The sequence below is a fragment of the Capsicum annuum genome, chromosome 2 (genome assembly GCF_002878395.1).
Source record: "Capsicum annuum cultivar UCD-10X-F1 chromosome 2, UCD10Xv1.1, whole genome shotgun sequence".
NCBI lineage: Eukaryota > Viridiplantae > Streptophyta > Magnoliopsida > Solanales > Solanaceae > Capsicum > Capsicum annuum.
In genome coordinates, this window is record NC_061112.1 from 4015463 (window position 1) to 4032622 (window position 17160).

Below are 17160 nucleotides of genomic sequence, written 5' to 3' on the forward strand. Positions count from 1 at the left end.
TAACTCTTTCTTTGATGAGCTGTTGATCAATTTCAACATGTTATGTTCTCTGGATAATGAGCTATACAGATTGCAGCCTCATTGTCACAATACAAGGAAAGGTTTCCTATTTCAAACAATATCAATCCCTCTAGTAGCTTTTGTAACCACAAAAGTTCACAAACACCCTAGGTCATAGCTCTATATTCAACTTCTGCGCTTGATCTAGCAACTACACTTTACTTCTTGCTTCTCCAGGAGACCAGGTTACCTCCTATGAGTGTACAGTAACCGGATAAAGATCTTCTGTCATCTAGAGATCCAACCATATCCATGTCAGTGAGGGCTTCTATTTGAAGGTGAATATGTTGGGAAAAGAGTAGATCTTTCCCTAGATCAGACTTCAAATACCGCAAAACATGAAAGACGGCTTGCAGACTTTTCAAAACCTGCTTTAGGAAAGTGTTTTGTCCACCTGATGCATAAGACAAGCGTTTGCTTGACAGAAGTAGTGGTCACTGATGCGTCTGCTTGACAGAATTAGTGGTCTTTGACAAGCCACAAATGTATTATATTTTGAAAAACAGTAAAAGTATTTAATAAGTGAAATTTGGTGTGGCGTGATCTTGCCATGGGCGTTGGTATCAGGCGTTCATTGCCATAACATGTTAGGGGCCTATACATATTGCCGTAGTATGGGGCATTATAAATGTTGTTGTGGACTGTCAGGGTGTTGTGTTAATTTCCTTTTCTTTTTTTCTTTTTTTTGAAACTAGTAACTTGTATTCCTCAGCATTCAGGGCTATGCTGGCCACCTCCAAAAGTAATTACAGAGAAGGAAAAAAAAAACAGAAATACTTGCAAAGAAACTATGAAATCCACTAATTGGATTTCCTCTTCTATAATTTGTTCTTTACATCAAAAACCTAAGGAAGTAGTTACCGCCCATTTAATCTTCTGTATTGAGCATTCTTTTCCTTCAAAAATCCTCTCCTTCCAAATATTCCACCATATACAAGTAGGTACCGTCCTCCACCACTTCTTTTGACACTTTCTTCCCCCCCTTCTGATCCAACAACTCAATGAGTCTGCTGTGTGTTCTGGCATACACCAGTTTAGGCTAGCTAAATTGAAGAACAAAGCCCGTACTTGTGTTGTTACTTTGCAATGTAAAATAAGTGTTTGTTGGTTTCCAGTGCCTCTTTGCAGAGTAAGCATCTATAAGCTATGTTTATACCCCTTTTCTGTAATGCTTCATGAGTCAAGCAGGCTCTTCTAGCTACCAACCAGACAGAACACTTCACTTTAGTAGGAGCCACACTCTTCCACACAACACTCCATGGCCCCATTTTCCTTCATCCATTTACAGATACACCCCACTTATACAATCTGTTGACAAAGAACCTTCTCTTCCACCAGGATGTTGTGTTAATTTCCTTCACTTCCGTTTATGATAAGTCCTGAGTGTAGATTGTGTTGGGATATGTAATGTGCCTATTGAACATTTCTTTGGACTTATTGAGTATTACATTAGGATATAATTCACGTGCATATTATTTTGTGCTCATTTGCTTGCATTGTCTTACACTTGCTCCAAGGGTACTCAAAGGGGCGGCTTTAGGATCTTACTGTGTTATATTTACGTATAACTCACTCCTTATCTGTATGTCCATGCAGATACTATTGTTGAGGATGAAGCTAATAGTTGACGAGTTCACTAGAGTGGCAAGAGTTTTTTTTTTGGGGTAGAAATGAGATTATTCGGGAGAAGGTGGGAGTGGCTTCGGTGGAGGACAAGATGAGGAAAGGGAGGTTGAGATGGCTTGGGCATGTGATGAGGAGAGGCACTGACGCCCCAGTTCGTAAGTGTGAGGTTAGTTTTGTATAGTTTCAAGAGGGGGTAGAAGTAGGCTGAAGAAATATTGGAAGGAAGTGATTAGACGTGACATGGAGCAGTTACGAACTGGGGCGTCAGTGCCTCTCAAGTGATTAGACGTGACATGGAGCAGTTACAGCTTATTGAGAACATGACCCAAGATAGGAAGGTATGGAGGACGCGAATCAGGATAGACGGTTAGTGCGGGTAGGTGAGTTGTAGCCAGTAGATAGGAGTGTTTTGGTATAGCCTGGCTAGTGGTCGTAGGGATTTGTACATAGGTTGGAGCTTCTAGTTAGGAGGGTTTGGGTGAGGTGTGCTTTTGGTTTGATAGTGTATAGTACTACTTTGTGGGTGTCTTATTTCTGTTATTTCATCTTATTTCATATTTTATTACAACTTTGTTTACTGTCTTTTTGCCTGAGCCGGGGGTCTATCGGAAACAATTTCTACTTCTTCGGAGGTAGTGGGATGGACTGCATACATTTTACCCTCTCTAGCCCTCACTATGTGGGAATATACTGGATTTTTTTTTGTTGTTGTTATTGTTGTGTCTTTTCTTTCAAGGTTTCATACCCGTGTCTTTTGTAATTCTCTTAGATGCTCCATAGTCTCGTTAAGCAAGAGTTTTAAATTTATATCTTAGAGATACTAACTGTTCGCGATTAATATTGTTAAGATACTGTACCTGGGTCTAACACAACCCCAAAAGCTAGCTCATGAAGGGACGATTGCCCAAGTCCAAATACGCAGACCATCGGTTCATTCCCCAAATAATATGGGACTTTTACCTGCACTAACACCCCTCAATCACCCCAGGGCCCAACTGGTGTGTGGACCGAGAGCCCAAATGGGGATGGACCTGGCTCTGATACCATGTAAAGATATGGCACCTTGGTCTAACTATATCAGTTTTGATACCAAAAATGTACTATTTTATTCATCTATAGAGGTACAAATATATAGAAAAGAAAAACAAACTAACTAGCAATCAAATCCCTTGATTCTAGGTGATTTGAGAATCAAGGATTGATTTTATTTGATCTAATAGTATATCGGATCTGATTTTATCAGATCAATTTAGATCGTACAAAATCAGACCCAATCGTAGTTAGATATTTACGAATCAACACTCCCCCTCAAGTTGGCATGTAAATATTTGTCATGCCTAACTTGCTTAAAAGAATTTCAAATTTTGCTTTAAACAGTCTTTTGTGAAAATATCTACAATCTGTTGATTTATTGGGACGAAAGGCATGGATACACTTCTTTCTTCAATCTTCTCTTCTATGAGGTGTCTATCCATTTCAACATGCTTTGTTCTATCATGTTGAACTGGATTATGAACAATACTTTGTGGCGGCCTAGTTGTCACAGTACAACTTTATTGGTAGAGTAAATGCGTTTTTCAGTTCTTCCATCATTCTCTTGAGTCAAATCATTTCAAAGATCCCATGAGCCATAGATTGATATTCAGCTTCAGCACTGTTGCGGACTACGACATTCTGCTTTTTACTTTTCCAAGTCACAAGATTTCCCCATATACAACAACAACAACAACAAACCTAGTGCATTCCCACAGCGTGGGGTCTGGGGAGGGTAAGATGTACGCAGTCCATACTGCTACCTCCGAAGAAGTAGAGAGGTTGTTTCCGATAGACCCCCGGCTCAAGATAAGGATAATAAATAAGGGGATGGATGACATAACCGAAATAAAGAATAGAAAATAATAGAATAAAATCACAGGAATATGAAATACGGGAAATAAGAGCAACACGGAATAAGAAAAATAGGAACTAAGCAATAGAAAATAGGACACCCACCTAGTAGTGACATACACTCACATCCCAAAGACACCTATGTACACTGACCTATGATTACTAAATCCGACTACACAAGAATTCTCCTGATTGCTAGCTACAACCCACACACTAACACTAGCCTTCTACCCTAATCTTAGACCTCCACGCCTTCCTATCTAGGGTCATGTCCTCAGTAAGCTGAAGCTGCTCCATATAAATGTACAATATCCAGACGTAGACCTTCTGTCAGCAGTGGAACCTGTCCAAATGTAAAGCTTTCAATGCCCCTATGTTGACCCATTTTGAAAACCAATCCTTTACCTACTGAATTTTGGTGAATTTTTTAGATATCTTTGAATCCTGTAGACCGCTTCTTGGTGCTCTTCTTTTGGAGAGTGCATAAATTAACTGACTAAGCTTACAATAAAAGCTATATTAGGTCGAGTGTGTGACAAGTAGATCAACTTCCCTACTAGTTTCTGATATTAACGTTGGTCAACTGAATTTCCTTTTTTATTTCCGAATTTTATATTCAGATGAATAGGTGTTTCAGTTGGACGACAACCAATGATTTGGTGGTTCAGTTGGACAACAACCAATCATCCCTGTCTCTTTTAGAAGATCCAACACATACTTTCTTTGTGACACCATATTGCCTTCTTTTGATCTCGCTACTTCCATGCTAAGAAAATATTTTAGTTGACCCAAATCTTTGATCTCAAACTCCAAGGCTAGCTGATTTTTCAAATTCTTCATTTCAGACAAGTCATCCGTTGTAAGTATGATATCATCAACATACACTATCAAACTAAGTTGCTCGGACTCGGGTGTTGGTATCCAAGATGAGTGGGGATACGAAAGTCGGATTCAGCAAAATTTAAACTTTAAGATTCGGGGGTGCGAATCCGAGTATGGATACAGGTGCAATGATTCAGCTAAAAAAAAATTAAAATAATATAAAAATAGAGTTCTAAAGATATTCTAGGTTTAGCTTTTATGTTGCTTTACTCTTTTTAGCTACTTTTGCAATTAGTTTTATTTTTTCAATCAGTACTATTAGGAGTTATGTTATTTTGGAAAAAGTAAGGCGTAGAAATCGAATCTCAATTTTTCTCCTCAAATGTGTTCTTCATTTTGGTCAAAGTATCCGGATTCATTTCACCTCAAAGAAGCACCCGCACCCTTGTCAGTGTGGCGTCGAGACGGGTTCGGCGACAAAACCGAAGAGTCCGCGCAACATAGCTATCAGGATTGTCGTCTTTCCCTCAAGAGGATGTTGAAAGAACAATGTATGATCTGCTTAGATGTAGGTGTTTGGTATTCGGTTCGGTATTTTCAGAGTTCGGGTTCGGTAATTGATAATTGAAAGTAGAAACCAAATACCATACTTTTAAAATTCAATTCGGTAATTCGGTAATCCGTAAATTAAACATCAACTCGGTATGATATTTGGTAATACCGTATTAAAGTGAAACTCACTATGATCATAAAGGTAAAACACAAGCTGGGAAAGAGGAAAGGAGGGTTTTGCTTTTAGCGCAGAGTAAGGGGGTCAATTAGATATTTCCCTATATTATACTTCCTCCGTCCTTTTTATGTGTCGTCATTTCCTTTTTGGTTCGTTCCAAAAAGAATGTCATCTTTCCTCATTTCGTAACTATTTAAGGACACAATTCCACTTTTGCCCTTATTGGTCTCACTTAATTAAAGATAGTAGTAGTACATTTTTAATAAAGGACAATTTGGTAAACATTACCAAGTCTTTTCTTATTTCTTAAACTCCGTGCCGAATCAAAGTATGCCACATAAAATGGGATGGGCGAGTATGATAAATCTATTGTTAATTTGTTGATTGTAAATTGTATAAAGCAAAAGTGTAGGATTAGGCTACTTTTGGTAACAATGGAGGATTTATATCTATTATTACTAAATCAGTTTATTGCTCCATTAGTTATATACTGTATGTTGGAAATTAAAAAGAAAAATGTTGAATTTGGTATATTTAGGCATAATATAGTAGAATGCTTTCCCTTTTTTGTTTGTGAAATTAGTAATTAATGGTAGAGTTTAAGTTATATAAATTGCTGGCGTAATGAATGTAAGCGGATCTATGATTTAAGCTTTATGATTCAACCTTCATGGTTCTTTAGAACCCCACATATTTGTGTGGCTTTCTCTCTCTGTGTGTGTATATAAAATTTAATTGATAATTCAATATTCAATAGATACCGAATACCAAAAGATATTAATATCTTGTACCTAATCCAAACCCGAATACCATAATTTTGAAATTTTACTCCCAAATACCATGCCAAATACCGGATTACCGAATACCAAATTTTTCAGTTCGGTTCAATAATTCAATTTTCGATATTTTATGCCCACCCTAGATCTGCTTGCCCTTGAGCATACCCTTGTTTTTTCACAAACTGAATAAACCTCTCAAACCAAGCTCTTGGAGATTGTTTGAGCCTGTAGAGAGATTTCTTTAGCTTGCACACTCTAGTTCCATATCTTTCTTCAAAACACGGAGGAGGATCCATGTAGACTTCCGCTTCGAGTTTCCCATTCAAAAACACATTCTTCACATCAAGTTGTTGAAGAGGCCAATCAAGGTTGGCAACAATGGTCAGAAGAACCCTAATTGAATTCAACTTGGCAACTCGAGCACATGTCTCAAGATAGTTAATCTCGTAAGTCTGAGTGAACCCTTTTGCTACCAAACGTGCCTTATACCTCTCTACAAACCCATCTTATTTAAACTTGATGGTGAATATCTACTTGTAGCCCATTATTTTCTTTCCACGTGGCAGTTCCACCATTTTCCAGGTTTCATGTCTCTCAAGAGCATTCATCTTCTATAGAACTGCCTTCTTCTACTCAGGAACGTCTAAAGCATCCTACACATTTCTCAATATCTCCATTCCAAATAATCGAGAAAGAAAAGCTACATAGGAAGGGGATAAGTTTCTATATAACACAAAATTCGACATGGTATAGTTGTAACTTTTCTTACCCTTTAAAATGAAACAACATAGTAACAAAATTGAAGGACAACATAATGCTAGCATAAAAAAATAATATTGGTAAGGAAACAGATAAATGTTCCATACTAGAACCCCAATCTATCATAAGTGTTAAAGTATGAGTAGGAATGGGAATAGTATAAAAAATTCTACTTGAAAAAGGATTGTACTGTAGTGTCTATAAATAGGATCTCAATGTAATTATGTAGATACACAATTCAATAATAATTTTCTCATATATTTCTCACACATGGTATCAGAGCATTGGTGAGAAACTTCAGAAAAAAAAATTCAATCAATGTGCGTCAATTTTCGGTGACTAATTTGCGTCATCTTCTATTTGGTAAGTGTTGTGTGAAGACCAACACTACCACGAGGCTCGGAAATCTCAGGCGACCAAACACCGACAAGAACCACACGCACCGACGACAATGAGTTTTTTTTCCATCTGTCTCACGCGCAGGCAAGTGAGAGCTTTTCCAATCTATTTTCTTAATTTTTCTTCTGTCGAAATCATGCAGGTACGACCACATTCATGCAATTTTTTCCTGATTTCGATCGGCAAAATTAGGGTTCCGATGATTTCTAAGGTTCCGTGGACATCAAATATTTTTTGTTCTCCAGCAATATCAGACGTTCGGATCTCTGTTTCTTGGTGTTTTCAAGTCAAAATTCACAAGATACCTTTTGAGTATGATTTTTTTGCTCCAAAAATGCTGGAATAGGAAGTTCAAGTCCTATGATCACTTCCAAACCGTTAATGGGAAGTTCAAATTATTTAGCTTGGGCTTCCTCGGTTGAGGTGTGTTGCAAAGGTCAAGGTGACTAAGATCACTAAAAGATCAAGGCTAGTGTGATAGATGAAAAGGCAAAATCTAATGAAGAAAATGCCAAAGCCAAAGAATAATGGGAGAAGGTTGGCGCTCAATTATGTAGTCTCTTACGGCGATCTATTGATTCCAAGTTGATGCCCTTGTTTCGCCCATTTCAAACATGTTATTTAGTTTGGGAAAAGGCTCGTGCTTTATACACTAATGACATATCTCGTTTTTATGATATAATATCTCGAATGACTAACTTAAGGAAACAAGAATCTGATATGTCTTACTTGGGATAGGTACAAGCAGTCATGGAGGAATTTGAAACATTGATGCCTGTCACTGTGGATGTGGAAAAACAAGAATAGCACAGACAGATGTTTCTAGTTCTTACACTTGCTGAACTTTCTATTGACTATGATTTAGTACGTGATCAAATTTTAGTTAGTCCAACAATTCCTACAATTGATAAGTTAGTTTCTCATCTACTTCGTCTTGTCGTGCCTCAAAATCACAAAGTAATTTCATCACCCACCATTGACTCATTTGTTCTCGTATCTCAAACCATAGAAAAACGAACATACCAGCCTATGGAGAATCGGCAAGGAGGATGTCGTTCTAGAAATCTCGATCCAAGTGTAGTCACTGTCATAAGCTTGGAAACACTTAGGACGTCATATTTTGCATGATCCACCACCCAATTATGATCCTATTGCTATAAAGGAATACAATGAGTTCCTTCGGAATCGAGCAAGTAAGCAGACATCTCAGCCTAATCGACCATCCAATAATGCTCATATTGCACAGACAGAATATGATCAGTTACTCCAGTATCAAGCAAATAAACAAATGTTTCCAAAAGTAGCCTCGGATGCTCAGCATGATGCTTCTGTTGGTGGTAATTCTTTTGCTTGTGTTTCACAGTTTAGTACCCTTGGATCATGGGTCGTGGACTCAGGTGCTTCTGATCATATTTTCGATAACAAATCACTTTTATCTGATATTGTTTATTCACAATCTCTTCCTGTTATTAATTTAGCCAATGGGATCCAAACAAAACCAAAAGGAAAAAGACAAGCCAAGCCCCTATCTTCCATCGCTCTAGACTCTGTTCTTTACATCACTTGTTGTCCTTTCAATCTTGCATCTACTAGTCATTTGACACGTGCTCTTCATTGTAGTATAACTATTTTGATGATTTTTTCTAATACAAGACCGCAATACGGGACAGGCGATTGGCACAGGACATGAATCACAAGGCCTTTACCATTTTACCTCTTCAAATTCCTTCGCAGCATGCTTTGTTACAGACTCTCCAGACCTAATTCACAAACGTTTGGGACATCTGAGTCTGTCCAAACTACAAAGATGGTGCCTGGTTTGTCAAGTTTATCCACATTAGATTACGAGTCGTGTCAACTTGAGATACACACCCGTGCTACATTTTCACTTAGTATTAAGAGTCTTCAGAGTTTATTTTCTCATTTATTCATTCTGATATTTGGGATCCTAGTAAAATTAGTCCAACCTTAGGATTTTGTTGTTTTTTTAGTTTCATTGATGATTTTTCAAGATGTACTTAGGTGTTCGAAATGAAAGATCGTTTTGAGTAATTTTCTATATTCAAAAGTTTTTGAGACTTCCACTGGAGCAAAACACAAGGCACTAGAGATTTGGGATAACATCATTGAGAAGACGAAAAGGAAGCTTGCCTTGTGGAAGTCACAGTACCTATCCCTGGGAGGCAGGCTAGTCCTAATCAATTCAGTTATGGACTCCTTACCAACTTACATGATATCACTTTTCCTATACATGACAAGGTTCGCAAAACATTTAACAGATTGAGAAGAAACTTTTTATGGCATGGAAACAAGGAACACAAAGGCTTGAACCTGGTAAAATGGAACATAATGCAGTAGAGCAAGGAGCATGGAGGTATGGGGTTAGAAACTTAAAGCTTTAGAATAATAGTCCGCTAAAGAAATGGTTGTGGAGATATTTTGAAGACAGACCAGCTCTGTGGAAGAACGTAATTCATCAAAAGTATAGGCAAAATGGACAGTGGTGCACTGATGAGATACCTAAGAGTTACGCTATGGAGAACCCCCAGATTTCTTTGGACCAACGTAGGGAGGGATATTACTTACCAAGTGGGTAATAGTAGTAAGATTCTTCTCTAGAAGGACAATTAGGATGGGCAAGGTACACGACAAAAGGCTTTTCCTAGTCTCTTCAACATCAACGCTAACCAGAATATCACAATACAAGACATCAGGACAATTCAGGGATGAAACCTAATTTTTAGAAGACTTTTGAATGATTGGGAGGTGGAAAGAGTTGTTGCCTTACTTGGCAGAATAGGAACCTTCATAGGGACAACCGATGATTCTGATACATTGGATGGAAACACCATACAGATGGTCGCTTTTGTAGAGGACCATGGAAAGCAACCTGGAAAAGCATGGCACCCTCTAAGGTGAAATGTTTTACCTGGTTGATAGTAAGAAAGGCATGCCTCACTCATGAAGCACTTTAGAAGAAAAGTTTCATTTAGCATCCATATGCCCTCTATGTATGGAGGCCAATAAAACAAACAGTCATCTCTTCCCGCATTGTAAGGTAACTTCTCAAATCTGGTCTTTGTTCGTCACTCTGCCCGGGAGAACTGGACAATGTTAGAGCACACTGCTGACTTATAGAGCGGTTGGATCATAAGAGGAAGAAGCAAAAGCTAGAAGAAATGGTGAAAAACTGTGCCAGCTTGCATATGGTGGACTATATGGAAAGAGAGGAATGAAAGACTCTTCAAAGGAAGATCAAACTCCATTCAAAAGATCAAAGAAAAAGTATCTCCACTCTATGTTTATGGAGTAAAGAGCAATGTATAGTAGATGAAATACAGAGAGTGGACTTCCTAGGCCTTTAGTAATTAGCTATCTATGTAATCACACTTTTGGAGGTGGCCATACCCTTAATGCTGAAGAATATATGTTACTAGTTTCAAAAAAGGAAATATAAAATCAATTTGGTGTTTCTATTCGTACTTTTCGTAGTGATAATGCCTTAAAATACTTATTCTCCCAGTTTCAGGAGTTTATGACTCACTAAGGAATTACTCACCGGATATCCTATTCGTACATCCCTCAGCAGAAAGGTATAGCAGAAAGGAAGAATAGGTATCTCATTGAGACTGCTCGTACTCTTCTCATTGAATCTCATGTTCCATTGTGCATTTGGGTCAATGCAGTCCTCGCATCTTGCTATCTAATTAATAGAATGTCATCATCTTCTATTCAGAATCAGAACCCCCATTCCATACTGTTTTCTTAGTCGCATGTCTACTTTATCCCCCCTCGTGTCGTTGGGAGCACATGTTTTGTTCAAAACTTAGCCCTAGGAAAAGATAAATCAGCCCCTCGTGCTCTCCAATGTGTCTTCCTTGGTTACTCTCGAGTTCAAAAAAGGTATCGTTAAATGAATATTCACTTGATCTTCGTCACTACCTTATGTCCGCCGATGTCACACTTTGAATCTCAATCTTACTATACATCTTTTGATCATCTAGATATCTTTGAGGTCTTACCCATACCTCCAGTCTTACCCGCACCAACCTTTGAGAAATCGACGGTTACTTCTACATCTCCAGCTGCAGTGCCACCACTTCTGACTTATCATCGTTATATGCGTCCAACATTAGTCTCAAATGATTCATGTCATGCGCCGGAAGCTGCTTTTACCACAGACTTGCCTCCTCCTAGCCAATCAATTGCACTTCAAAAGGGTATATGTTCCACTCGTAATGCTAACCCACATTATACTTTCTTGAGTTATCATCGTCCATTATCACCCTACTATGCTTTTGTATCATTTTTGTCCTCTGTTCCCATCCCTAAGATTATAGGTGAAGCACTTTCTCATTCAGGATGAAAGCAGACTGCTATCATTGATGAAAGCTTTGCTTTACATATAAGTTGTACTTCGAAGCTTGTTTCCCTTCCAGGTAAATTTATTGTTGGTTGCCATTGGATTATGTAGTCAAAGCTGGTCTGGACGGTCAAGTTGATCAGCTCAAGGCTCGCGTTGTTGCCAAAGGATATAAGTGGATATTTGGGTTTGATTATAGTAACACATTCTTTCCCATGGCTAAAATAGCATTTGTCCGTTTTTTCTATTTATGGTTATCGTTCGTCATTGGTCTTTTTATCAGTTGGACATTAAGAATGTTTTTTCTGCACGGTAATCTTGAGGAAGAAATCTATATGGAGCAGCACCTGGTTTTGTTGCTCGCGAGAGTCTAGTAGCCTTGGATGTCATTGCGCAGGTCATTCTATGGATTAAAACAGTTATCTCGAGCCTGATTTGGGAAGTTTAGCACAGTAATTCAGAAGTTTGGCATGATTCGTAGTGGAGCTGATCACTCAGTGTTTTAGCGGCATTCTGAACCAAATCTGTGAACTATTTGGTGGCTTATGTTAGACGATATCGTTATCACCGACAATGATCAAGATGTTATCACTAATTTGAAGTAACATCTTTTTCAACATTTCCAGAATAAAGACTCTCGACAGAGTGAAATATTTTCTAGCTATTGAGGTTGCTCAGTCCAGATCAGATTTTGTTATTTCTCAAAGCAAGTATGCTTTAGACATTCTTGAGGAGACAGTAATGATAGAATGTAGACCCATTAACACTCTTATGAATCTGAATGCTAAATTTCCACCGGGACGGGGAACCACTCAGTGATCCAGGAAGGTATAGGAGGTTGGTCGAAAGTTGAATTATCTCACGGTAACTAGACCTGACATATCTTTTCATGTAAGTGTCGTAAGTCAGTGTGGCTTCCCCCTCTGATAGTCATTAGGATGCAGTTGTTTGTATTCTGCAATATATAAAGTCAGCTCCAAGTAAAAGACTACTCTTTGAGAATTGAGGCCATGAGCATATCATTGGTCGAGTAGGATCATCTCTGATAGACGTTCTACATCTGGATATTGTGTTTTAATAGGAGGTAATTTGGTGTCCTGAAAGAGTAAGAAACGAAGTGTGCTTGCTTGATCTAGCGAGGAAGTAGAATATCGAGCAATGGTTGCAGCAACTTGTGAGCTAGTTTGGATCAGATAATTGCTGAGAGAACTAAAATTTGGAGATACCTGTAAGATGGAACTTATGTGTGATAATCAAGCAACCCTTCATATTGCATCAAATCCAGTGTTCATGAGAGGACTAAGCACATAGAGATTGATTATTACTTTGTCAGAAAAAAGATACTCTCAGGAGATATTATTACAAAATTTGTGAAGTCAAGTGATCAACCTGAGATATTTTCACCAAGTCCCTCGCCCGTCCTCACCGTCCTCGTTAATTACATTTGTATCAAGCAAGGTACATATAATTTGATGAACCAGCATGAGGGGGAGTATTAGAATATGAGTAGGAACATGAATAGTATATAAAATCCTACTTGGAAAAGGATTATAATGTAGTGTCTATAAATAGGGTCTCAATGTAATTATGTATATACACAATTCAATAATAATTTTCTCATATATTTCTCACAATAAGGGAGAAATGCTTGACTAACCACTAACTTTTGTCAATCTTCGTACATAGAGTTAAAGCTTCCCATTTGCACCCTTGGATATCCACCCTATACTGTTTGCTCAGATTCAGAACACTATAAGCTCAAAGATGGGCTTCCTCCTCTGCTATGATGGCTCTCCAAAGAGATGACATCTTCCACCTCCCGTTGTTGAGAACTATTCAGCATCATCAACTGATTATCTCTTAGCGAAGACATAACTAGTGAGGTTACCATCACCATGTCTTTGTCTCCATTCACAATTCATCACTTCATGATCCTCGTTATGATTGATTGGGTGTAACTAATTTGGCACCTGGATTTGATCCTCGTGGGTGTCGGCTTTTTCCAATGAAGACAAAGCTAGTACTAGAAAGTTTTCAGCCCACTTTGAATATAAGTTAGCTTTTATTTCGACACAAAAGTGGAAGTTTGTCGCCTCTCAATCGGTCTAACTTGATTATCTAATAAGATTGGTCTATTTAAAAACAGATGAGCATTTCTGCAGGTATTTTGGCCGTAAATTGGCCTAGAAGTATTGAATAGCTTCACTCCACTTGTATCCCCTGTGGTCCTCTTTTAGAATTTTAAAATCTCCATTTATGCCACTTCGTAGGAATATACTGGTATGTTGTTGTAAAATCTCCAGTTATGAACCCACGTGCTTTGTGCCCTTAATTACAAAAGCTAGCTCCCGTAAGAATTAGAGAGTCCACCTCCTAATAGCTCACAGAAGGCCTCTTTACAGTGATCGGAGCTTCACACCCACTGGCAGAGAAGAAAATCAGGCCTTCATTTTCTACTTCAAGTCTTCAACCACTTACAGAATTGAATATACAGGTCCGTCTTGTATTGGTTTTATGTGTCGCCCCTTCCTCCGTCTCCAACCATCCTCCACATTTATCTCATATTTCTTTCGTGGTTTAAGACAACCATGGGTGTAAAGGCAAGCTGATGATTCTTACCCAAACCCATTCGAACCTTGTGTCCACATGAACAACTACCAACATTGCAGTCCACTAACTAACCTTCAAGGTTGCATTTTTTTCACATCTAAAGCGTTGCATAACTTCCTCCACGATCCTTTTGGTTGGAAAATGGAAATTCAAACAGAAAGTGGAAACCAAGAAATTCTAAAATGGTGATTGTGTTATTCCATTTACTGCTCACTGACTTGCTGATTCAGTTCTTAAGGTGATCTCCACAAGTTTGTTCGAAAGTTTATCAATAATCACATGTTCAAAGGATGATAGAGTTAGTAACAGAAATTCTAGTAGGGCTTCCCACCAAGTGAATTGTCTTTGATATTTCCATTTGTTGGTGTCAATTAGCTCACCTGAACTGTTTGAGAAAAAAGTATATTGAGTTGTGCTGTCCTCTGCTTTATATTCCTGCATTCATGCTTTACTCTGTTTTATATTCCTTATGGGTGCCGTATCTATGTTATGTCATCTGCTTCTGTGCTGTACTATGTGTTTGTGCGATATCTCGTTACTTGAGCCGGGGGTCTTTCGGAAACAGCCTTTCTACCTCAGCAGAGGTAGAGGTATGGACTGCGTACATCTTACCCCCCCCAGACCCCACGTAAGTGGGAATACACTGGGTTTGTTGTTGTTGTTGTTGTTGAGTTGTAGCTCTTGTATATTTGGTCAACTTCTATGAAGTATGTATTAATCTTTCTAGTTTAATGTCACTATCTCCCCATCCCACATTGAGATGTAACCTCCGGCCTCTTTTCTCATGTACTTTCACAATGCAGATAAATCTCCCAAGACTGCTGTAATTCTAAGAACAAAAATAAGTGGAAAAATGGTCCCTTGTCTTCCACCTATTAAACATGCTCGGCCTTCTTTCGATGTTTCATGAAGGAAGATGCATATCCACAGCAAAGCTTTCCTGCTCATCAACATTCTTCTTATCAGACTTATCCCATATCCCACCCATTCAAACCATATTTCTGTTGCTGACTGATTCTCTGTGGACTTGTCTCCTGCCGTAAATTAAACTTTGTTTTCCATATTGATGAACGTAAATTAAGATTTTCGTCAATCACAAAAACACAATTTCTCCACTGATTCTCTCATCGGAAAAGAGAATAGTAGTCGGTAAAGGTATTTCTTTTCTTTATCAGTAGAAGTACAGCTTCATTTACATTTTCTGCAGTAGCTTTTCCCTTTAAGTTTGTTGCTGAAATTTTTCATTTTCTTAAATCCATTTACCTCAAGCTAGTTCACGCTTATTTTTCTTGGTAACGTCATAACCAAAATTTGGAAAAAGGAAGCAGCTGGAAAGTAGTAATGCTTTGAGCAGTTGCCAATTTTAGTTGCACAATTATTTTACCCTATTCTATTAATTCTCTTGTTTGGTATGCGGGATGGGATAGCAATTCCATGAGAAAATGCAGAATTATTTGACCCCACGTTTGATTGGTGAGATTTGGGATAACAATCCCATGGAATGTACTAAAATGATGGGATTAGCTATCCCTTAGAAGCAATCCCACCATTATAGTACGTTCCATGGGATTGTGATCCCTTATCCCACAAACCAAATGTAGGGTAAAATAATCCTGCATTTATCCCATGGGATAGAAGGTGGGGTAGCTAAGCCCAGGGGATATCCCAACCCATGAAATATCCTTGTCTATCTCATCCCATGGGATATCCTTGTTTATCCCATCAAATGGGATATCCTTGTTTATCCCATCCCTGCATTTCAACTTCTTCTCTTTTCGTCCTTGAAAGAATTTGATGACGGATTGTTCTTTCCCTCAATCCCTTGGAACTCTGCCCAATTTGATTCGATTGCAAGGATTGTAAAAAAAAAAAGGCTCTTCAAATGTTACTATCTTATATTGTGTTTTTTATCAACAACAACAACATACTTAGTGTAATCCCACCAGGTGGGGTCTGGGAGGGTAAGCATACACAGACCTTACCACTGCCTTGGAGGAAGAGAGGTGGTTTTCGGTAGACTTTACATTGTGTTTTTCATCAATTTATTCTTCTTTAAAACAAATGCAACCGGTGCAATAAAGCTCATGCCATGCGCGGGTCTGGGAAGGCAGCGCAGGTTTATCATATAGACCCTTACCTTGCAGCACCTTGCATTTCTTCAAGCTGCTTTTTCCACGGGTTGAACCCGTGACATGGTGCTATAATGTTTAGTTACTTGCTCCGATTCTCTATGAGCAATGGCAAAAGGGACATCAACAAAGTTTAAATTTAGCAGAATGAAAATATGCGTACCAATGGCAGTAAGGTCGAAAAGGGAGAGTTTTCTGGCCAATTGTTGAGTTGCAGGTTTTTGCCTTGCAGCATCAACTGGCTTTCTCCTAAACAAACATCCAAATGCACCGCCATTCTCCATCATCTCAACGATCTCAAGTCTTTGCCTTTGGCAAGCAGTTTTTATTACTTCGGGAAAATTGGAAGATTTCGTTGACGGATTCGGAGGTTCGCCAAGTCCCAGCTCCACTCTTCTAGGCCCACCCTTGATCTTCTCTTAATTATTTTCTTTATCTTTTCGTCTGTAGTTTTGTCGTCAATAAAGTACAGTTGATGAGGATTATCTTCCCAAACTAATCATGTAGTACTTAATTTCCTTTATACTAACATTTTTTTCTAGAGGTAATAGTAACGCAATCGCCTTTCGTGATTTTGTTAAATCAAAAATATTGACACATCGTTTGGATTGTGGTTTTTCATGCTACAGTATGGTATGGTTATTAAGAATTTGTTATTGTTTCTTATAATGTATGGTATGATATGATTTAATTTCATTATTTAGTAAGCGGGAAAAGGTATCGTTTCCATCCTTAACTATAATCGAAAAATTGAATCCATATCTAAATTATATAAGTGACTATTACACATCTTAACTATAAAAAAAAATGATACTTTTTACACTTTGTCAAGCATTACACCATTTGCACGTGGTATGGTGTTTTACACGCGCTGTCACATCAGCACCACATCAGCGCCACGTCAGCATAATCCGAAAAAATAATAAATTTATTATTTTCATAAATTTTTATTTTTAAAAAAAAAAAATTTCCCCTTTTCTTCAATGTTTAAAACCT

At 38.2% G+C, this 17160-nt stretch overlaps 1 protein-coding gene across 3 annotated transcripts in view; it reads right to left on the reverse strand.

The window, feature by feature from the left end:
- The window catches only part of LOC107853230 (cationic amino acid transporter 4, vacuolar), a 60720-nt gene extending 43999 nt beyond the window's left edge, over nucleotides 1-16721 (reverse strand). For 2 of the 3 annotated variants that reach the window (XM_016698229.2, XM_016698226.2), the window contains exon 1: nucleotides 16328-16716. In XM_016698229.2, the coding sequence (XP_016553715.2) occupies nucleotides 16328-16451 (124 nt within the window). In that variant the 5' untranslated portion in view covers nucleotides 16452-16716. Of the gene's footprint in view, nucleotides 1-16327 lie in introns of all 3 variants that reach the window. The other variant, XM_016698227.2, reaches the window with a different exon arrangement.
- Nucleotides 16722-17160: the final 439 nt, after the last annotated feature.